The 22,319-nt window shown below is 51.8% G+C and overlaps 1 protein-coding gene across 2 annotated transcripts in view; it reads left to right on the top strand.

The window, feature by feature from the left end:
* The first annotated feature begins 965 nt into the window (after positions 1-965).
* WDR74 (WD repeat domain 74) overlaps positions 966-22,319 on the top strand; it is a 53,010-nt gene continuing 31,656 nt past the window's right edge. For both annotated transcript variants that reach the window (XM_075325830.1, XM_075325829.1), the window contains exons 1-9: positions 966-1,047; positions 1,175-1,281; positions 6,130-6,251; positions 7,208-7,271; positions 7,812-7,955; positions 13,268-13,369; positions 18,040-18,140; positions 21,317-21,372; positions 21,463-21,605. In XM_075325830.1, the coding sequence (XP_075181945.1) occupies positions 990-1,047; positions 1,175-1,281; positions 6,130-6,251; positions 7,208-7,271; positions 7,812-7,955; positions 13,268-13,369; positions 18,040-18,140; positions 21,317-21,372; positions 21,463-21,605 (897 nt within the window). In that variant the 5' untranslated portion in view covers positions 966-989. The remainder of the gene's footprint in view (positions 1,048-1,174; positions 1,282-6,129; positions 6,252-7,207; positions 7,272-7,811; positions 7,956-13,267; positions 13,370-18,039; positions 18,141-21,316; positions 21,373-21,462; positions 21,606-22,319) is intronic.

Genomic DNA, 22,319 nt, shown 5'->3' with positions numbered 1-22,319 from the left:
TACATGCAGCCGACCCGCTCCTGTCAGCAGAGTGTGCGGCCGTGCCGGGTGATGCGATATGAGTCTTTCGCAAGTGTGACTCCAACCTAACGTTCGGTTTGGGACCCAGACTTAACCTGAACCCCAACTGATATCACCAATTGGGTAGTTCGGTCTTCTGCCCACATGCAGCCAGCCATAATCACAGCTGGGCCTAAATACAGGGGAAGTTTAAATGGGGGGGCTGGGCCTCATCTAAGCTGCGTCACCATGTGCCCCCGCGGCCCCAATCCAGCAGCGTCGGCTATCTCTGGCCGAACACCACAGGGGGCGTCACGATTCATTAACTCATCTTGTCGAATCATATTTAAAACGACACCACCGAGGTCAGACTCGGGCCCTGCCATCTTGACATCCTCCCAGGACAGAACCGGCTCGGTTCCGAGTGCCCCACGGCCCCGGTGGGCGTGTCATTTACAGCCTGAGACTTGCTTTGAAGCGCCTATTTTAGAGCTCTCATATTGCAAAATAATAAAACAGCCAAGTTGTGACAAGTAGCAAGTAACATGAGACTTGTCAAAAACGCATAAAAATCAGGAGAGCACAAAAGGGGCAGATACAAAGATCAATATGGCACAGAACTAATGGATCGGCCCCATGTGCTTTATCTATAGCTGCTCTGTCTACTTGTCAGTGTGGAGGAAGCCGCACGTGTCTCGCCTCTGTGTGTGAACTCTGCCTGATTCAATCCTGAATCCTTATCAGAAGCAGAATTGCAGTGGATTAGTGGTTATACTACAAAAACAGCCATCAAAATCTAGCACGGAAATAAAACTGCTGCGGATGAATCACAGTGGATGAAATACGCAACATTTCCGCAACAAAAACGCACCAACTGCGGCGGACAAGCCGCTCTGGCTCTATCTGACAGCGCAGACTACATTTCCCATCAGCCTCCTCGTCGGGACAGGAAGTCGCAATGCGGAAGTGGCTTTTCATCACTCGTAAACATGGCGGCGCCTGCACAGAACCACGTGTGGGTCGGTACCGAGACCGGGATCCTTAAGGGTGAGGATATGAGCGATGTGTTATGTAGTGAGCCCCCTATGTGTGTGTAAGGGGCGGCAGACCCCGCAGAGGAGGACGTGTGGCCTGTGCCCTCATATCGGGTTTATTTCACTCTTCACATCTGCAGGCATCAACTTGGTGAAGAAGCAGGCAGCCAACTACACGGAGGTCTCCTCACTGGACCACAGCCAGGAGATCACCGCCATGTGCTATGGAGACCCCCAGGAGAGTGAGGTGAGAGAGGCTGCAAGTTTCTCTCCGGCCTGTAGGGGGTGCACTCTGGCGCCATATCTACTGGATCCAGTCTACAGGGGGCGCACTCTGGCGCCGTATGTACTGGATCCAGTCTACAGGGGGCGCACTCTGGCGCCGTATGTACTGGATCCAGTCTATAGGGGATGTGCGCAGGCTGTAGTGGCTTTGGTCTATAGGGGTGTGCACTGACGCTGTATGTTCAGGTCTATAGGAGGTGTGTGCTGGCGCCGTATGTACTGGCTTCGGTCTATAGGAGGTGTGTGCTGGCACCGTATGTACTGGCTTCGGTCTATAGGGGGTATGTGCTGGCGCCGTATGTACTGGCTTCGGTCTATAGGGGGTATGTGCTGGCGCCGTATGTACTGGCTTCGGTCTATAGGGGGTGTGTGCTGGCGCCGTATGTACTGGCTTCGGTCTATAGGAGGTGTGTGCTGGCACCGTATGTACTGGCTTCGGTCTATAGGGGGTATGTGCTGGCGCCGTATGTACTGGCTTCGGTCTATAGGGGGTGTGTGCTGGCGCCGTATGTACTGGCTTCGGTCTATAGGAGGTGTGTGCTGGCACCGTATGTACTGGCTTCGGTCTATAGGGGGTATGTGCTGGCGCCGTATGTACTGGCTTCGGTCTATAGGGGGTATGTGCTGGCGCCGTATGTACTGGCTTCGGTCTATAGGGGGTGTGTGCTGGCGCCGTATGTACTGGCTTCGGTCTATAGGGGGTGTGTGCTGGCGCCGTATGTACTGGCTTCGGTCTATAGGAGGTGTGTGCTGGCGCCGTATGTACTGGCTTCGGTCTATAGGAGGTGTGTGCTGGCACCGTATGTACTGGCTTCGGTCTATAGGAGGTGTGTGCTGGCGCCGTATGTACTGGCTTCGGTCTATAGGGGGTGTGTGCTGGCGCCGTATGTACTGGCTTTGGTCTATAGGGGGTGTGTGCTGGCGCCGTATGTCTATAAGAGGGGCTGCACTGGTGCTGTATGTAGTAGCTCTGTCCTTTAGGGCGTGTGTGCTGTCTCTATATAGTGGCTCCGGCTTGAAGGGTGCTTATGCTGTCGCTCTATATATTGTCTTATATATTGGCTCCGGCCTGTAGGGGGCGTGCGCTGGCGCCGTGGCTCCTGCCTGTAGGGGGCGTGCGCTGGCGCCGTGGCTCCTGCCTGTAGGGGGCGTGCGCTGGCGCCGTGGCTCCTGCCTGTAGGGGGCGTGCGCTGGCGCCGTGGCTCCTGCCTGTAGGGGGCGTGCGCTGGCGCCGTGGCTCCTGCCTGTAGGGGGCGTGCGCTGGCGCCGTGGCTCCGGCCTGTAGGGGGCGTGCGCTGGCGCCGTGGCTCCGGCCTGTAGGGGGCGTGCGCTGGCGCCGTGGCTCCGGCCTGTAGGGGGTGTGCGCTGGCGCCGTGGCTCCGGCCTGTAGGGGGCGTGCGCTGGCGCCGTGGCTCCGGCCTGTAGGGGGCGTGCGCTGGCGCCGTGGCTCCGGCCTGTAGGGGGCGTGCGCTGGCGCCGTGGCTCCGGCCTGTAGGGGGCGTGCGCTGGCGCCGTGGCTCCGGCCTGTAGGGGGCGTGCGCTGGCGCCGTGGCTCCGGCCTGTAGGGGGCGTGCGCTGGCGCCGTGGCTCCGGCCTGTAGGGGGCGTGCGCTGGCGCCGTGGCTCCGGCCTGTAGGGGGCGTGCGCTGGCGCCGTGGCTCCGGCCTGTAGGGGGCGTGCGCTGGCGCCGTGGCTCCGGCCTGTAGGGGGCGTGCGCTGGCGCCGTGGCTCCGGCCTGTAGGGGGCGTGCGCTGGCGCCGTGGCTCCGGCCTGTAGGGGGCGTGCGCTGGCGCCGTGGCTCCGGCCTGTAGGGGGCGTGCGCTGGCGCCGTGGCTCCGGCCTGTAGGGGGCGTGCGCTGGCGCCGTGGCTCCGGCCTGTAGGGGGCGTGCGCTGGCGCCGTGGCTCCGGCCTGTAGGGGGCGTGCGCTGGCGCCGTGGCTCCGGCCTGTAGGGGGCGTGCGCTGGCGCCGTGGCTCCGGCCTGTAGGGGGCGTGCGCTGGCGCCGTGGCTCCGGCCTGTAGGGGGCGTGCGCTGGCGCCGTGGCTCCGGCCTGTAGGGGGCGTGCGCTGGCGCCGTGGCTCCGGCCTGTAGGGGGCGTGCGCTGGCGCCGTGGCTCCGGCCTGTAGGGGGCGTGCGCTGGCGCCGTGGCTCCGGCCTGTAGGGGGCGTGCGCTGGCGCCGTGGCTCCGGCCTGTAGGGGGCGTGCGCTGGCGCCGTGGCTCCGGCCTGTAGGGGGCGTGCGCTGGCGCCGTGGCTCCGGCCTGTAGGGGGCGTGCGCTGGCGCCGGCCTGTAGGGGGCGTGCGCTGGCGCCGGCCTGTAGGGGGCGTGCGCTGGCTCCGGCCTGTAGGGGGCGTGCGCTGGCTCCGGCCTGTAGGGGGCGTGCGCTGGCGCCGGCCTGTAGGGGGCGTGCGCTGGCGCCGGCCTGTAGGGGGCGTGCGCTGGCGCCGGCCTGTAGGGGGCGTGCGCTGGCGCCGTGGCTCCGGCCTGTAGGGGGCGTGCGCTGGCGCCGTGGCTCCGGCCTGTAGGGGGCGTGCGCTGGCGCCGTGGCTCCGGCCTGTAGGGGGCGTGCGCTGGCGCCGTGGCTCCGGCCTGTAGGGGGCGTGCGCTGGCGCCGTGGCTCCGGCCTGTAGGGGGCGTGCGCTGGCGCCGTGGCTCCGGCCTGTAGGGGGCGTGCGCTGGCGTCGTATGGACTGGCTCCGGCCTGTAGGGGGCGTGCGCTGGCGTCGTATGGACTGGCTCCGGCCTGTAGGGGGCGTGCGCTGGCGTCGTATGGACTGGCTCCGGCCTGTAGGGGGCGTGCGCTGGCGTCGTATGGACTGACTATGACCTGTAGGGTGATTTTAGTTTGCGTCTAGAATAATGCGTGTAATTTATTGTTGCTACAGTACATTGTCAGTAAAGTTTAAGTTGAGGACAGTATGGTGCAAAATGGCCTAGTAATGCCGCAGTATAGTCAGCAGTGCACCACAGAACGCTCTGCCATTCAGGAGTGTATAAGGCTAAGTTCACATTTCCGTTGATTTGTATCAGTCACATGCGTCGCTTGACGCATGTGACTGATGCGCTGTTCAACGCTGTACAACGGATGACAAAGAACAGAATTCTTTGTCGGATTCCGTTGTGTGCGGAGGGCGGAGTTCTGGGGCGGAGCCGAGCGGGGGGCGGGGCCAGGCGCTGAGGATGTCAGTGGAAGTGCTGCGGTCTGCATGGCTGGGGACAGGTGAGTGTATCTGTGAGTGAGTGTGTGTATGTGCATGTATGTATGTATGTATGTATGTATGTGTGTACACATGCAAAGTGCGGGAGGGGGCGGAGCCAAGCGGGGGGCGGGGCCAGGCGCTGAGGATGTCAGTAGAAGTGCTGCGATCTGCATGGCTGGGGACAGGTGAGTGTATGTGTGAGTGAGTGTGTGTATGTGCATGTATGTATGTGTGTGTGTGTATGTATGTATGTGTGTGCACATGCAAAGTGCGGGAGGAGGCGGAGCCGAGCAGGGGGCGGGGCCAGACGAGGGTGTCAGTGCTTGTCTGCATGGCTGGGGACAGGTGTGTGTGTGTGTGTGTGTGTACATACATGTGCAGAGTGCGGGAGGGGGCGGGGCCGAGCGGGGAAGTGTCGGCCTCCCTGCACACGTAACCAGCCTAAATATCGGGTAACAGCAAAGCACCCGATGTTTACCTTGGTTACCCGATATTTACCTTGGTTACGGGCCTACACCGCTTAGCGCTGGCTCCTTGCACCGTAACCAGGGTAAATATCGGGTAACCAACCAAAGCTGGTGACGTGTGCAGGGAGCCAGAGAGCATGCGCAGCGAAATCCGACGGATCTCGCTGCTCAAAAAACGTTACATGCTGCGTTCCTCCCGCCCGGCGGTCAGTCGTTCCACGACTGATCAGTCGGGCGGAGGGTGCAACGCAGCATCATCAGTCACAATCCGCTGCTCATACAAGTCTATGGGAGCAGCGGAATCCGCTAAACGGATTCCGCTGTTTACAAGAGCAGCGGATTGTGACTGATAGATTTTAGCGGAAATGTGAACTTAGCCTAAGGCTAAGTTCACACATCCTGTGTTTTCAATCCGTCAGGTCCGTCAGCAACGGATCAGTCATTTTCAAGATGTCAACTGATGCAACTGATGTGTTTTTCACAGGATTCCTTTCACAGGAATCCTGTGAAAAAACTGATCAGTTGCGTCCGTTACATCCGCTGTGCGTCCGTTTTTTGACGGATCAGTCATGATCCGTCTGTGTTTGGGACAGCCCAGTGGGCGTGCCAAACATGCTGGGCATGCTCAGTAGAGCATGACGGAATCCTGCGCAGGATTCCGTTGTAAGACGGATTACAACGGAATCCTGCACCATAGACATGCATTACAAGCTTGGCGGATCGCGACGGATTCCTGCGCGGTGCGTTGTTTTCAACGGCCCGAAAAACGTTACATTCTGCGTTGCTACCCGCTCGGCGGTCAGTCAAAAACGACGGACCGCGACGCAGCGGATGCAACGCAGGGTCATCAGTCGCAATCCGTCGCTAATATAAGTCTATGGGGAAATACAGGATTCCTGCAAAATATTTTGCAGGTTACCGTAATTCCCCAAGGCGACGGATTGTGACTGATGCAAAACACAGGATGTGTGAACTTAGCCTTATACTAAGGTCACAATATTTTTTTGTAGCCAGTCCTCTTCTTTTGTATAGCTCAGTGTCATGTGTAGATAATATTTATATTGTGTTTTTACTTTATTGGTGTTTGGCGTATACACTCACCTACTTCCCCCTTCCCCCTTCCACCTTCCTCTTGTCTACTCAGGTGCTGCTGGGGTGCCGAGATGGGACTGTGCGTGTCTTCAACACTGAAAAATCAAAATTTACTGAATTTCATGAGTGCAGAGGAGGCGAGGGGGTCTTTCGAGGTCTTGGTGTGCTGGACAAGTGAGTAACTGCACACTGTGACTTATTAGTTTGGTCTGTGCAGTGGGACGGTGTTATCGCTTTGTGTCCCGCTCCTTTGTAGTTATTGGGGCAGCACTGGGCAGTCCTGGCTGTTCTCCAATCCTGTCCGCTCTTCAGTTGAACATAGTTTCTAAGGCTGAAGGAAGACCTTATGTCCATCTAGTTCAGACTATTTTAGTGCCGCTGTTCTCCAGTGTTGCACATGTGGAAGGCAAAAACTCATAGTAGAAGCCAGTTTTCTTCATAGGGAAAAATATTCTTTCCCGACTCCTAAGCTGGGTCCACTATTTACCTGTAATATTCTGCTATTTATAACCTTCTATACTGTTGATATCAAGAAAAGCATCTATTCCTCTCTTAAATTCATTCAGTGAGTTGGCCATCACCACTTCCCCAGGAAGAGAGTTCCAGAGCCTCACTGCTCTTACCGTGAAGAACCCTCTTCTATGCTGGTGCAGAAATTTTCTTTCCTCCAAACGGAGAGAATACCCCCTTGTACTTGTCACAGTCCTTGGTACAAACAGATCATGGGAGAGTTCTCTGTATTGCCCTCTGATATACTTGTACATATTTATTAGGTCTCCCCTAAGCCTTCTCTTTTCTAGAGTAAATAGACCTAATTTTAATAACCTCTCTGGGTATTGTAATGCACTCACTCCATTTATTATTTTAGTAGCCCGCCTCTGAACCCTTTCAAGTTCAGTAATGTCTTTCTTGAGCACCGGCGCCCAAAATTGCAGCCAATACTCAAAGTGTGGTCTGCCGAGTGATTTGTACAGAGGAGAATGATGTTTTCATCTCGTGCCCCCAGACCTCTTCTAATGCATCCCCCCCATCACCCTTGCCTAGCAGCTAACTACCTATTGTAAGGAAGGCATGGCCTCCATCTGGATATCTTTGCACTGCTGAATCTTAGGAATCTTTTTCTTTTTCAGCGCTCTTGTAACTTGTGTGGAGTCAGGACTGCTAAAGGTGTGGAAAGAAGGATCAAATGAAAATGTGAGTTGAACCTGTTTTTTTCCCAGATAATATAAATATATATACCACCGTGCGCAGCGGCCGCCCCAACCTACACCCCACCTACTGTCTCCTCCCCTAAATCCTATAGAATGTAAGCCCGCAATGGCAGGGTCCTCTTCCCTCTGTATATATAATTTTTTTTTAATTTATTTTTTCTTGCACAATCTGGTTTTGAATCCTGCAAATAAACTTCCCTATCGGAAACAAACTGTGGTTATTGTTAGTCCTGCTCTGCTCACTCCACATGGAAGGTTGTCAGTTTCTCATCTGATAAATGTCAATCATGCACGCGACCCTCCAGATATCACGAGACATAAGTCACTGTCCCCTCAGTGTGTGGATCCAGTATACCTTTTTAGGGTTCCTAGTCTCGGACCTCTTCCAAAATTGGTTGTTTGCAGATGATTGACTCTATTAATGTACCAAACATATATTTATTATCCAAATGCGCTTATGACCCTGTCGCAGACTCGCATGGAAAACCTGTATAATGTTTGTGCCCTTAAATATGTTCTGTAGTTGGAGGTGCAAGTTGGTGCCGCAGTAGAGAAAATGCGACTGTGCGACACTCAGCGCAACAAAGTAGGAACGGGAGGCAAAGAAAACGACCTGAAAATCTGGGATCTGCAGAGGCCTGAAGAGCCGATCTTCAAAGCCAAAAATGTGAGTTGTAAGAGACTTGTTGGGATGTTTGTAAAGTTTTCAAGCATGTAGGGATTAACAAGGTATTAATTCTCATATCATGACATATTCTGTGGAGGATGAGAGTACCCCATTATTCTAGAGTCTGAGATGTAAAGTAATGGTGAAGGCTGCTGTGACGGAATGTAATGGAAGCAGGCCTGTCCTCGCAACAGCCAAGTATATAACATAGCGTTTGTACTGCTAGATTGTACATTTTATTTTTTATACACTTGAGTTTCACAGTGTAATGGTTTATAACGTTCCATTGCTGCAGTCCTTAAGACCAGCACTTAAAGGGGTTGTCCAGGTTTTGCACGAAAGTCTGCAGTCACTTTGTGGCTTCAGACTATTGAATCCTCTCAGCGTTCACAGTGCACACTGTCAGGATTGTCTGGGAGCAGGTGGTGATGTGAATGCAAGTACAGTGGAACCTTGGTTAACGAGAACAATCCGTTCTGGGAGTGTGCTTGTTAAACGAGTTACTTGTCCTCTTCCTCCTCCTTCTCTGACCTCTCCTTCACTGTATCATCTGCCGGCTCCTATTACCCTTACTATCTGGGTTCAGTCCTCGGCCCCCTCATCTTCTCCCTATATACTGCCTCTATTGGACCACCCAACAGCAGATTTGGTTTCCATTATCAACGCTATGCTGATGACACCCAATTATACACATCATCTCTTGAAATAACACCTGCGTTACTGAAAAATGCCAGTGATTTGTCTGTTTTTGGTCTCTAACATCATGTCCTCTCTTTATCTGAAACTCCATTTCTCCAAAACGGAACTTCTCGTTTTTTTGGGGGGGGTTTCTCTCCCTTTACTAACCTAGTTATACCTGATACAAGGGGCTGCTGATAAGTGTTTGGCTTTACCCAGAAAGAAACAAGATGGGATGATGGAACTTTACGTTTATTCCACATACTCTCCACTGATGTCACCACACTTCTTACATCGGTATTCCAAGTTCTGTAAGCCTAGCAAAAAGGAGTTCAGTTGTGCCTCAAACATGGCATCCGTAGCAGCCATGGCATCAGAAATGGTGTGAAATTTGGTCCCTTGAGGTGTTTGTTCAGGTTTGGAAACAGATGATAGTCGGAGGGAGCTAGATCTGGTGAATAAGGTGGGTGGTCAACCAGCTGGAAGCCCGGCTCTGCCAGTTTTACCGTGGTCGCTTGTGCAGTGTGAGCGGAGGCATTGTCTTGGACAGCTTGCCGCGCCTTTTGGTCTGCAGAGCTGCCTTCAATTGGTCCTGAAATTCAATGTAATACTTTGCATTGATGGTGGAATCCTTTGGAAGGTAGTCCACTAGCAGCACACCCTCCTTATTTCAGAACACAGACGCCATCACCTTAGTGGCTGATTTTTGCACCCTGAACTTCTTTGGACGAGGAGAACCACTGTGCCTCCACTCTTTTGACTGCTCCTTGTTTTCAGGGTCATACAAATAAATCCATGTCTCCGCCGTAGTGACCCGTCGATCCAGGAAGTTCTTATCAGTCCGGAAACGCTGACAAATGGACCGGGAAGTTTACACCCGCTGCTTCTCTGATCTGTTGTCACACATTTGGGGAGCCACTTTGCAGATCGCTTCCTCATGTCCAAATGTTCATGGATAATGACACAAACACGTTCACGGGAAATCCCCATGATGCCTGCTATTGCTTTAGCTGAAATTCTTGGATTCTCCAGTATGAGGTTGTGCACAGCATCAACGATCTCCGGAACAACAACCACTCTCGGGCGTCCAGGACGTTCCTCATCATTGGTGCTGAAGTGGCCCAGTTTAAATTTGGCAACCCAGTTCTTAACTGTGGAATATGAAGGGCATTGATCCCCCAATGTCTGCGACATAATCACCATGAATAGCCTTCGTAAACTTTCATTGCAGAAACAAGAATTTTATCCCTCCTCTGCTCTCAGTTGCTGTGAATATCGCATTAGACTCCGCTATTTTGTTTTCCCGCGTGCGTAGAACACTGTTGCCATAAGCAACAGACAAAATTTTGAAAACATATATTAGACACAAGGCTTTCATGTAATGTAACATTCGTTATCATAGAAATAAAAAAAGATCACAAAGCCAAAGACTAATCAGCAGCCCCTCGTATTGGAAATGCCTTTGGTGGTTCAACCAGAACTCCCAATTAGCACGCTCACTGTCTTGGGATTATAGAAGACAATTACACACTCTTATGTCACCTGCATCTTTAAAAACCTTTTAAGAATCTGACCTTTTCTCATCTTTGAAACTGCAAAAACCCTTACGGTCACTCTTTATTCATTCTTGCCTGGATTACTGCATCTTTCTACTGATCTGTCGCCACTTAACAAAACATTTTCATCTCCATTCCTTCTGAATGAAGCAGCTTGCGTCGTATTTTTGTCCAGCTGCATCACCGATGTCTCCCTCTCGTGCCCGTCATTGCACTGGTTACCCATTCACTTCAAAATACAATACAAACTTATCCCCCTAACCCACAAAGCTGTCCTCCGTTCTGCACCACCATATATCTCCTCCCTCACCCATCACCCTACTTGTGCTCTTCTCTCTGCAACTTATCGAAGACTAACATCCTTCGTCTCCAAGACTTCTCTCGTGCTGTGCCAGTTTTCTAGAATGCACTACCCCAAACGATCCAACTAATGCCTAGCCCCTACATTTTTAAGTGTACTGCCCCAGTGTTAGTCGGGCTGCTCAGATCCGGGATTGTGGTGGCTCGAGGGGCCTGGGTTGGCGGACACTTTGATCCGTGAAAGGGGGGTATTTACAGGGGAGAAGTTTGTGACGCCACTTGTGTGTTGCGGTAATGGGAGTACCGCTGCTGCTGTAAGGAGTACCGGGGCAGATGGAGTTAAGCAGTCTGATGTTGGTCCCTCCACAGGTAGGGAAGGCCCCGGGCTCAGGGGTGTTGGTGGTTATTTGGGAGAGCAGGGTGCAGTGGGATCAGGGTACTCACTGTGGGTAATCGTGGTGCTGGATGAGGATTATAAAGGCGACACACACGCTGCAAGTAAACCAAGTTCTCTGTGAGCCACAGTCACTGCGGGGAGCCCGTCCAAGTACCCGGTCCCACCGGTATTACACAGTAATTCGGAGCCTGCCTTCGTGCACAGTTTCGTGTCCGTGTTGGTCCCCCCCCCCTATAGCCTGAAACTATAAGGTCCCGCTCTTCAGTTTTTAGGTGAAGATTTGCTCCCCAGGGCTGGCACTAGTGGGTTGCTTTCGCTGGAAAACCCTGTCCCCCGCGGTGTGCTGATATCCCCAATCTCTGAGTTCTGTGGGAAGGTCCCTGAAGGTCCCCTTCCTCTGCAGGATAATTGCCAGGATGTTGAATCTGCTCCTGACCTAGGGTCCTGGACCCCATCATGCTCGGTACCGGTCAGTTTCTTTGGGGTTTGCTGGTGCCGACAGTCCTCCTAGACTATGTCCGTTGCACCCTTTTCCAATGTCGCTGCCACCGGTCCCCGACTCCTCTGGTCCCCCGGATTACAGGTTTGGGATACAACTTTCCGATCACCCTGCCATGCTGTGGGCCACGTGAGTCCCTCATCTTGGCAGGTGGTGGAAGATTCTCTCCCGCCATGCGGACAGGGGGTGGGTACATCTGTCCCATCACTCTGACAGACAGTGGATCCAAATTTCCCATCATCCGGACAGGCAATGGGTACAACTTTCCCATCGTCCTGGCCAGCTGGGGAAAAACCCTCCTCCGTACCTTGGCATGTTATGGGTTCTGCTACCTCATCACATTGACAGGTAGGGAGCACAACTCTCCTATCTCCCTGGCAGGTTAGGGGGGCTGTCTGCCACTCCCTTTGACAGGCAGTGAGCACCATCCTCTCATCCTCCATACAGGCAAGGGGCACAACTTTTCCATCATCCTGACCGGCTGTGAGAGACACTTTCACACTGCCATGACTCAACCTCTGTCTAGCTCCCCGGGAGCTAACACTCTCCCCAGCTCCTCTCTCTTTGAGGGCTCTGACTCGACTCTCTTACTCCTCCCACCAGTCTGCCTGACCCCTAGGTGGGTGGCCCTTTTCCAGCTAGACCAACCCACTGGTGTGTGACAGGTCATGTGAGGTGTGATTGGGATTTGTGGTGCTGATGGAGGTGACACCGGTTTCTGGGTACCTGGAACCATGGGGGGGTAGGCCCTGCACCCTGGGTAAGGATGCAGTACCCTGTGGCACCCTGATGTACTCAGGGGTGCCACATAAGCATGCTTTAAAAACAGACTTTAGAGAATCCGATCACGTCTCTTAAATAATCTGACTCTCATCTGTTCCCTCCTTCTAAATGTTAATCATAATCTGCACCCTCATATTCCTATCTCCACGTCCTCCGTGCACCCAGTAGCACATAACTGCACTTAGACCACTACTGACTGATGATCGGAACATGCACCTTTTATATCATAACTCCCAGGGCGGCACGGTGGCTCAGTGGTTAGCACTGTATGGTGGCTCAGTGGTTAGCACTGCAGTCTTGCAGCGCTGGGGTCCTGGGTTCAATTCCCACCAAGGACAACATCTGCAAGGAGTTTGTATGTTCTCCCCGTGTTTGCGTGAGTTTCCTCCGGTTTCCTCCCACACTCCAAAAACATACTGATAGGGAATTTAGATTGTGAGCCCCAATGGGGACAGTGTTGCCAATGTATGTAAAGTGCTGTGGAATTAATAGTGCTATATAAATGAATAATTTATTATTAATAATATTATTATTATTATTATTGTTTACCTATTGTCTGTTATTTTCTTATAGATTGTAAGCAGGATCTTCACTCTTGTATTTGTTGAACTATGTATTTACTTTTTAATTGTCTGTACATGCCCCCCCCCCTCAACAGTAAAGTATCGTGCAGTATTTCTTTGTCGCTCCATTGGGAGACCCAGACAATTGGGTGTATAGCTTCTGCCTCCGGAGGCCACGCAAAGTATTACACTTTAAAAAGTGTAACCCCTCCCCTCTGCCTATACACCCCCCCCCCCCCGTGCATCACGGGCTCCTCAGTTTTATGCTTTGTGTATATTGGCGCTATGTAAATATTTTGTTAATGTAATTGGAAGTGTGTATATCGCATAATTGCAGTCACATGACTGCTGGAGAATCCTGACAGTGTGCACTGTGAGGATTCACAGTGACTGCAGACTTTCTTGTTAAACCTTCACAACACCTATTAATTACTACTTCATTATACACGCGACATGTGAAGGATTCATAGTTTGTCATGCTTCTTTGCATATGTTAAGCACAGTATTGCCGCATGTTCATGTGTTTCCTCCTTCAGGTCAGGAATGACTGGTTGGATCTCCGGGTGCCGGTTTGGATTCGTGACCTGGATTTTATTCCAGAGTCAGATAAAATAGTGACGTGCACAAGTCATCATCAGGTGAGTGTCACATTTCTCTATCGTTTCATTGGGGGACACAGGACCATGGGTTATGCTGCTGTCACTAGGAGGCTGACACTAAGTAAACATAAAAAAGTTAGCTCCTCCCTAGCAGCATACACCCCGAGCCGGAGGCGGGCTCAGATCAGTTTTTAGCTTAGTGTCGTAGGAGGCTGATGTGGGCCGTCTCGGCCCCCCTCAGCCATGTATGTTTTTGCGCTTTTTTATTTTATTTCGGCGCCGCTCATCGCTCTCAGCGGGCCCAGAACACATTCAGCGGACATCCAGAATTCGCTGAGTTACTGCGCAGCCACAGGCAACAGCCGGACAGGGTATTTACCAGCGGTAAGTCCATCGATTTGCATTATCCCTTTCCTGAGGGTCTTCGAAAGGATTGGGCAGGTTCCCCTGTGGTTGACCCCCCAGTCTCCCGCCTGTCTTCTCACACAGTCCTTCCACTCACTAACGGTACGTCTCTCAAAGATCCTACGGACCGTACTATTGACAGGTTGGCCCGTTCCGCCTTCGAGGCAGCGGGCTCATCCCTCTCTCCGGCCTTCGCCTCGGTTTGGGTGGCGAAGGCCCTGATGTCCTGGGCGGACACGCTACGCGGCGGTCTCCGCGCCATTCTTACCAATCCGGACCTGGTTCCCATCGCCTCGCAGATTTCCCTCGCGGGTGAGTACTTGCTCAATGCAGCCCTGGCGTCTGCAAGTTGCGCGACCCAGGCCGCCAGCAACAATGTGGCCATCCGTCGAGCCCTTTGGCTCCGCTCCTGGAACGCGGATGCGGCCTCTAAGAAGTCACTAACTTCCCTGCCCTTCCTAGGGGAGCGTCTCTTCGGAGATAGGCTGGACCAGCTGATCTCCGATGCAACGGGAGGAAAGAGTACATCTCTCCCCCAATTGCGCCCCAAGCGCTTCCAGAATCGGCGCTCCACCGCTCGTTTCCGGTCCTTTCGCAGCTTCAGCTCCAATCCCCAGCCGCGGAAAAGCCGCTCTCCTCCGAGAGACAGGAAGACCCCGTCATTCAAGACCAATCCCGCCTGGCGTTCACGCCCCCCGCCAGTCCACGAGATCCTCTTCTGGTTACCGCCGTCGTTCCTCCAGGTGACTCGCGGTCGGCGCGCAACAGCGCCAGACTTGTGGGAGGGCGCCTGTCTCGTTTTCAGCATGTGTGGATCCCCCTGACCGCCGATGCCTGGGTCAGAGAGATCATCACATCAGGCTACAAAATAGAATTCGAGGCAAAGCCACCGAGACGTTTTTTCCTATCTCGCCCTCCCGAGTCTACCGCGCGGGCTCGCGCGTTCTTTCACTCCATAGACTCCCTCCTCCGAACCGGAGTCGTGGTACCAGTCCCTCCCGCAGAGCGTTTCAAGGGGTTCTATTCCAACCTTTTCGTGGTCCCCAAAAAGGACGGCTCTGTCCGTCCCGTCCTCGACCTAAAGCTTCTGAACAGGTCGGTGAGACCTCGGCCGTTTCGAATGGAGTCACTCCGGTCCGTCATCGCGTCCATGGAGGTAGGCGAATTCCTGGCATCGCTGGATATTCAAGACGCCTATCTTCATGTCCCGATAGCCACCTCTCACCAACAGTTCCTCCGTTTTGCGATAGCGGAAGATCACTTCCAGTTCACAGCTCTTCCCTTCGGCCTCGCATCCGCACCCAGGGTCTTTATGAAGATCATGGCTGCTGCCATGTCCGTCCTGCATGCCAGGGGTGTCATGGTCATCCCGTACTTGGACGATATGTTGATAAAGGGCTCTTCTTTCGAGGACTGTCGTCTCGGGGTTCAGGTCACGATCGACACCCTTTCACGGTTAGGGTGGCTGATAAATCGGAAGAAGTCCTCTCTGATCCCGGCCCGTCGGATCACCTTTTTAGGCATGGTATTCGATACCATCCAAGGGCGAGTTTTCCTCACACAGGAGAAGATCTCCTCCCTACAACGAGGACTCCGCGCTCTTCGGCGTCAGCGCCAAGTGTCCATCAGGTTCGGCATGCGAGTCCTCGGTCGTATGGTGGCGGCGATGGAAGCGGTACCCTTTGCACAGTTCCATCTCCGGCCACTCCAGCTGGCCTTGCTGAAGAAGTGGGACAGATCTCCCTTTTCTCTGGACCGCAGGTTTCATCTTTCGCCGGAGACCCGCAACTCCCTCCGTTGGTGGCTCAATCAGCGCAACCTCGCATCAGGGAGGTCTTTCCTCCCGCTCCACTGGAAGATAGTGACCACCGACGCCAGTCTCCAGGGCTGGGGAGCAGTGTTTCGACATCACACAGCGCAGGGCCGATGGTCACCGAGAGAGAGTTGTCTCCAGATCAACATTTTGGAGATAAGAGCCATCCGGCTAGCCTTGCAGCAGTTTCGGCACCTAGTACAGGGTTGCCCGGTCAGGATCCGGTCGGACAATGCGACGGCGGTGGCGTACATCAACCACCAAGGCGGCACAAGAAGTGTCGGGGCGATGCGAGAAGTCAAGAAGATATTGCACTGGGCCGAGTGTCATCACTCCCTGATCTCAGCGGTACACATCCCAGGCGTGGACAATTGGGCGGCGGACTTCCTCAGCAGGGAAGGCCTCGCCTCCGGAGAATGGTCCCTCAACCGGGAAGTCTTCAACCAGATCTGCGACAGATGGGGAGTTCCGGACGTGGACCTAATGGCCTCCCGGTTCAACCGTCAAGTTCCGCACTTTGTAGCGCGGTGCCGCGACCGCTTGGCTTTAGGAGTCGACGCCCTCACCCTGTCATGGAGCCAGTTCAGTCTCCCGTACATCTTCCCTCCGCTCCCTCTAATTCCGAGGGTCCTCAAGAAGATCAAGGCGGAAGGGATACCGGTCATCCTAGTGGCTCCGGACTGGCCCAGGCGAGCATGGTTCGCGGAACTAACTCAGCTCCTCGCAGATGCTCCGTGGCGCCTTCCAGACCGTCCAGATCTCCTGCAGCAGGGGCCTCTCTTCCATCAGAACTCACAGGTCCTAAATTTGACGGCCTGGCCATTGAATCCTGGGTTCTAGCTAAGGCTGGTTTTTCCTCAAGAGTGATTCAGACAATGATTAGGGCCAGGAAGCCATCTTCATCAAAGATTTACCACCGCACGTGGAAAGTTTTCTTCAGGTGGTGTGAAGAGCAGAATATTTCTTCTCCTCTCGCCTTCTCCCTTCCTTCCCTGTTGGCATTCTTGCAGTCAGGCCTAGATGCGGGTCTCTCGCTCGCAACACTAAAGGGCCAGATATCGGCGTTATCAATCCTGTTTCAGAAGCCACTGGCCGCTCGTTCACAGGTTAAGACCTTCATCCAGGGAGTAGCCCACCTGGCACCGCCGTACCGTCGGCCTCTAGAACCGTGGGACCTTAATCTAGTCCTAGGGTCACTTCAGGGCTCCCCATTCGAGCCCTTGCGAGAATCTTCCCTGTCTCACCTGTCTTGGAAGGTGGTGTTTCTTGTTGCCATCACTTCTATTCGCAGGACGTCAGAGCTGGCAGCTCTCTCTTGTCGTTCCCCCTTTTTGATTTTTCACCAGGACAAAGCGGTTCTCCGGCCAGATCCCGCTTTTCTCCCAAAGGTGGTCTCCCCGTTCCATCTTAACGAGGAAATCATCCTTCCATCCTTCTGTCCTGGCCCCTCTCACAGCTTGGAGAGGTCCTTGCACACCCTGGACCTAGTGCGTGCACTTAGAATTTATGTCTCCAGGACCGCGCCGTTCCGTAAGTCAGATGGTCTGTTTGTTCTCCCTTCTGGTCCCAAGAAGGGTGAATCGGCATCCAAGGCCACAATTGCCAGATGGATCCGTTCCGCCATATCAGAGGCCTACCGGATTCGGGACAAGTCTCCGCCGCGGGGGGTAAAGGCGCACTCTACCCGCGCAGTGGGCGCCTCTTGGGCGATTAGGCATCAGGCGTCGGCCGACCAGGTCTGCAAGGCCGCCACCTGGTCTAGCCTGCACACCTTTACTAGGTTCTACCACGTTCACACCCAAGCATCGGCAGATGCTATTTTTGGGAGAAAGGTCTTGCAGGCAGCAGTTGCGCACCTGTAATAGGGTGGCAGCATTCAATTATAGTGCAAGCCCGCCGAGGGAGGTTGTTGTTGTCTGCCTCTGCGGGTTTTTCGGTATTCCCACCCAGGGACTGCTTTTGGACGTCCCATGGTCCTGTGTCCCCCAATGAAACGATAGAGAAAGTAGGATTTTTGTGTACTCACCGTAAAATCTCTTTCTGAGTCTTCATTGGGGGACACAGGACCATGGGTTATGCTGCTGTCACTAGGAGGCTGACACTAAGTAAACATAAAAAAAGTTAGCTCCTCCCTAGCAGCATACACCCCGAGCCGGAGGCGGGCTCAGATCAGTTGGTGCACAAGCAGTAGGAGGAGTACCAGAATCACCATACATAAACACAAGTTGTAACTAAAACAATGCAGCCGTGCAAACAAGAGGTCTATGAACATAAGACCACTGAAAAAATAGCAGGCAAATGCAATTGAATCAACCAAAAAACCAAGCAGGGTGGGTGCTGTGTCCCCCAATGAAGACTCAGAGAAAGAGATTTTACGGTGAGTACACAAAAATCCTACTTTTGCAGTTACTACCTCTAGTCTATTAAATGTATTAAAAAATTGTCCATTATGAAGTGTGCAGTCACAACTGACTTAATTCACCCTTAACAGGTTAGAATATATGACCCCATCGCCACCCAGAGGCGACCTGTCCTGGAGGTTCTTTTTGGTGAAGATCCATTGACGGCTCTGAGCATCACCCCTGATGGCAGGTAAGCTTCTGGCCGGACATGGTGTACACATTTAGCGGCGGTGCACCAACAGAACCAGCTTATATCACCTTTTGTGGGACATTCAAACACTGAGGGTATGTTTCCACAGGTGGGATACCCATTAGGTTTCAATCCAAATTTTAAGGATGAAATCTGCTGGCAATTGCATGGTGGATTAGATTGTATAAAATGTAATCCACACAATCGGTATCATAAACTAAGCAGCTGGCGGTTTATACTGCAGATTCTTATATTTTAAGGCTTCACAGACATGATTGATGTGTTGAGGTGCGCTAAAACCACTTCATTAAAGGGAACATATCACCATTTTTTTCAGCCTATAAGCTGAGGCCACCACCATTGGGCTCTTATATACAGCATTCTAGCACTGTATATAACAGCCCAGGCCGCTGTGTAGAACATAAAAAACACTTCATGACCTAACGTTCATGCTGCGGTGGATTCTAGTCAGATGGGCGTCTTCGTTCTCCGGTGTCTGTGCCTCCTTCTGAAGCCTGGGTGCATGACGCATTCTACGTCATACACACTCGCCGTTCCCGTGCAGGCGCACTACAATGCCTTGATCTGCCTTGCTCAGGGCAGATCAAAGTGCGCCTGCGCAGGACCTCAATGACAGCGAGTGTGGCTGATGTAGGACGTGTCACACACACCCCGGCTACAGAAGAAGGACCTAATGGCCGCTGCTGTGGATTCTAGTCAGATGGGCGTCTTTGTTCTCTGGTGCTGGCGCCGCCTCTTTCGGCCATCTTTGACTTCCTTCTTCTGTAGCCAGGGTGCATGACTTGTCCTACGTCATCCACACTCGCCGGCATTGAGGTCCTGCGCAGGATTGTAGTGAGCTTGGGCGGGATCGGCGAGTGTGTATGATGTAGGATGCATCATGCACACAGGCTTCAGAAGGAGGACGAAGATGGCCGAAAGAGGAGGCGCCGGCAGCGGAGAACAGGGACGCCCATATGACCCAACTCCATCGCAGCGACTGTTAGGTAAGTATTATAAAGTGATTTTTACATTCAACACAGCGGCCTGGGCTCTTATAGACCGCATGTTAGAATGCTGTATATAAGAGCCCAGTGGTGGTGGCCGCAGCTTGAAGGCCGAAAAAATGGTAACAGGTTCCCTTTAAAGCCTTGCAACAATTTCCTGAAATATTACTGTCATGATCTGATAATTTGGATAAAAAAAACGACAATTGTATTTTCCCATGACTTAAAGTTGCATAGCTCTTCCTGAAGGAAAGAAAACAAATCATGTGGTTTTAACCTTGGATTACAGCCATCTGAACTGTGTCGTATTTCACAATCTGTATATAGACCGCAATGCACAGGCTAACTACAAGTCTCCCTATCCAAAATTACAGCCTCCACAACTGTATACGGAGCACAATGCGCAGGTAGCGTTGACTATTCACACTCACTATACTCCTAACGAGTACTGTCTAATACTCACATATGCATTCCGAATAGCGTGTGCAATGCAAGTCAGTGGGGAATACTAACAATGTAACTAGTAACCCGAATGCCGCACTATTCGTACGAGTAGCAAATAGTGCGGAATTCGGATTACTTGTTACATTGCGAGTATTCCCCATTGACTTGCATTGCACACGCTATTCTGAATGAATACACGAGTAGTAGACACTCGTTATGAGTATAGCGAGTACGAATAGTTAGGTACTCTCTCAACTCTATGCACAAAATGACTATAAGTCTTCCTATCCATCATTATTACAGCAGGAGACTCATGGTCAGTTCCTGTGCATTGCAGTCCGTGTACAGACTGTGAAATAACGGCTGCATGAATGTGGCCCAAGGCAGACATCCTTATTTTTTAATATAGATATAGATAGATAGAGATATAGAGATAGATAATCTATATCTATATCTATCTATCTATCTATATCTATCTCTCTATCTATCTATATCTATCTATATCTATCTATATATCTATATTTATATCTATATAGATATATATAGATATATCTATATCTCTATATCAGAGAGAGAGATATATCCTCCTTTAATGGGATATATGAGGCTGTAAGTTCAGACCTGTAGAACTGCGGTTGCTCCACACATCAATCTGCAGCCGGACCATGGATATCTGGATCGTGTTTTCTTCGGCGCTCTATTGGGAGACCCAGACGATTGGGTGTATAGCACTGCCTCCGGAGGCCACACAAAGCAATTACACTAAAAAGTGTAAGGCCCCTCCCCTTCTGGCTATACACCCCCAGTGGGATCACTGGCTCACCAGTTTTCTGCTTTGTGCGAAGGAGGTCAGACATCCACGCATAGCTCCACTGTTTGTAGTCAGCAGTAGCTGCTGGCTCTATCGGATGGAAGAAAAGAGGGCCCATATAGGGCCCCCAGCATGCTCCCTTCTCACCCGCGGTGGTGCTTGTAAGGTTGAGGTACCTATCAGGTGCATACCTATGCTTCGGCGGACGCCAGCCTAGGTAGAAGAGTCCTGCAGGCGGCAGTTGCCTCCCCGTAGGGGAGGGCTGTCTTGCAGCTCTAACATGAGGTATTTCTTTACCCACCCAGGGACAGCTTTTGGACGTCCCAATCGTCTGGGTCTCCCAATGGAGCGCCGAAGAAGAAGGGAATTTTGTTACTTACCGTAAATTCCTTTTCTTCTAGCTCTTATTGGGAGACCCAGCACCCGCCCTGTTGTCCTTCGGGATTTTTGGTTTGTTTGCGGGTATACATGTTGTTCATGTTGAACGGTTTTCAGTTCTCCGATGTTACTCGGAGTGAATTTGTTTAAACCAGTTATTGGCTTTCCTCCTTCTTGCTTTTGCACTAAAACTGGTGAGCCAGTGATCCCACTGGGGGTGTATAGCCAGAAGGGGAGGGGCCTTACACTTTTTAGTGTAATTGCTTTGTGTGGCCTCCGGAGGCAGTGCTATACACCCAATCGTCTGGGTCTCCCAATAAGAGCTAGAAGAAAAGGAATTTACGGTAAGTAACAAAATTCCCTTCTTGCTTTTGTCCCAGTTACTTTTGTATTCTTTGTCTATTTATGACTAGTTAATTCTTTTAACTTCTTTTGTTCACATCTATATTACTTTATTTTTCACCTTAATTCTTCACTATTGTAGGACTTTAGTACAGTAGAACAAACACATTCGCATCCTTTTCTTTCCTGTACAGGTCAGTGGTGGTTGGAACCTCTCATGGTCACATGGGTGTGATTGATCTAAGGAAAGGTAGGTTATACTTTACTCTTTGTGACCTATAGAATCTTGTATGGGCATTTTTTTTTTTTTTTACATGTTTCCAATCCTTTATATTTCCAGGTCGTTTGCTGTGTGGGCTCAAGGGCAATTCAGGTTCGGTGCGCTCCATCCAGTGTCATAAGTCTCTGCCTGTCGTGGCTTCCTGCGGTTTGGACCGATTCTTAAGGCTTCATAGCTTAAGTGACAAGAAGCTATTACATAAGGTGTGTATTATTCCTGCTAAATACACAGCACCCACATATTCTGCAATGCTGTACATCTACAGTACAATGGCAGCATCTAGAAGTCCCTTTCCCTGATAGGCCTTGTCAATTTAACTATCCTTTCTTTCACACATCTTAAAGAAGGCCAATATGACTGAAGTTAGTACTTAATGCCTACTACAGGGTTTCTTTTTAAAGGGGTCGACTCATGACTACAGCCAGTCTTCATAGTTCATATGGACACCATTGGGAAGAACCCTCGATTAAGCAAACTATCCAGCCCATCCGTGCATTTAAGTGGTATTCCCATCTCCAAGACCCTATCCCAATAGTAGGTGTTGTTAATAATATTAGCAGATGCCTCCAATTAGAAATGTACTATAGTCCCTCTGATTCACTATGCATCTTACCTCATGTGCAGGGCATTGCAGGAACTGGGTATCCATGGTTACAACCAAGAGCAACTAACTGACTATATGCGTGGTGGTAACTATGGATACCCAAGTTCCTGCAATGCCCTGCACGAGTTAATAGACATAGTGGATTAGAGGAGCTATGCTACATTTCTAATTGGAGGTATTTTCTAACATTATTATTACACCTACTACATATTAGGACAGGATCTTTGAGATGGAAATACCCCTTTTAGGCCTAGGACACACGGCGAGAATAAGGGGCTAGTGGAATACGATAAAAAAAAATCGCATTTCACTC

The sequence above is a fragment of the Anomaloglossus baeobatrachus genome, chromosome 10, assembly GCF_048569485.1.
Source record: "Anomaloglossus baeobatrachus isolate aAnoBae1 chromosome 10, aAnoBae1.hap1, whole genome shotgun sequence".
NCBI lineage: Eukaryota > Metazoa > Chordata > Amphibia > Anura > Aromobatidae > Anomaloglossus > Anomaloglossus baeobatrachus.
The sequence above is the reverse complement of the archived record's forward strand: the minus strand, read 5'-3'. Positions and strand labels throughout refer to the sequence as shown.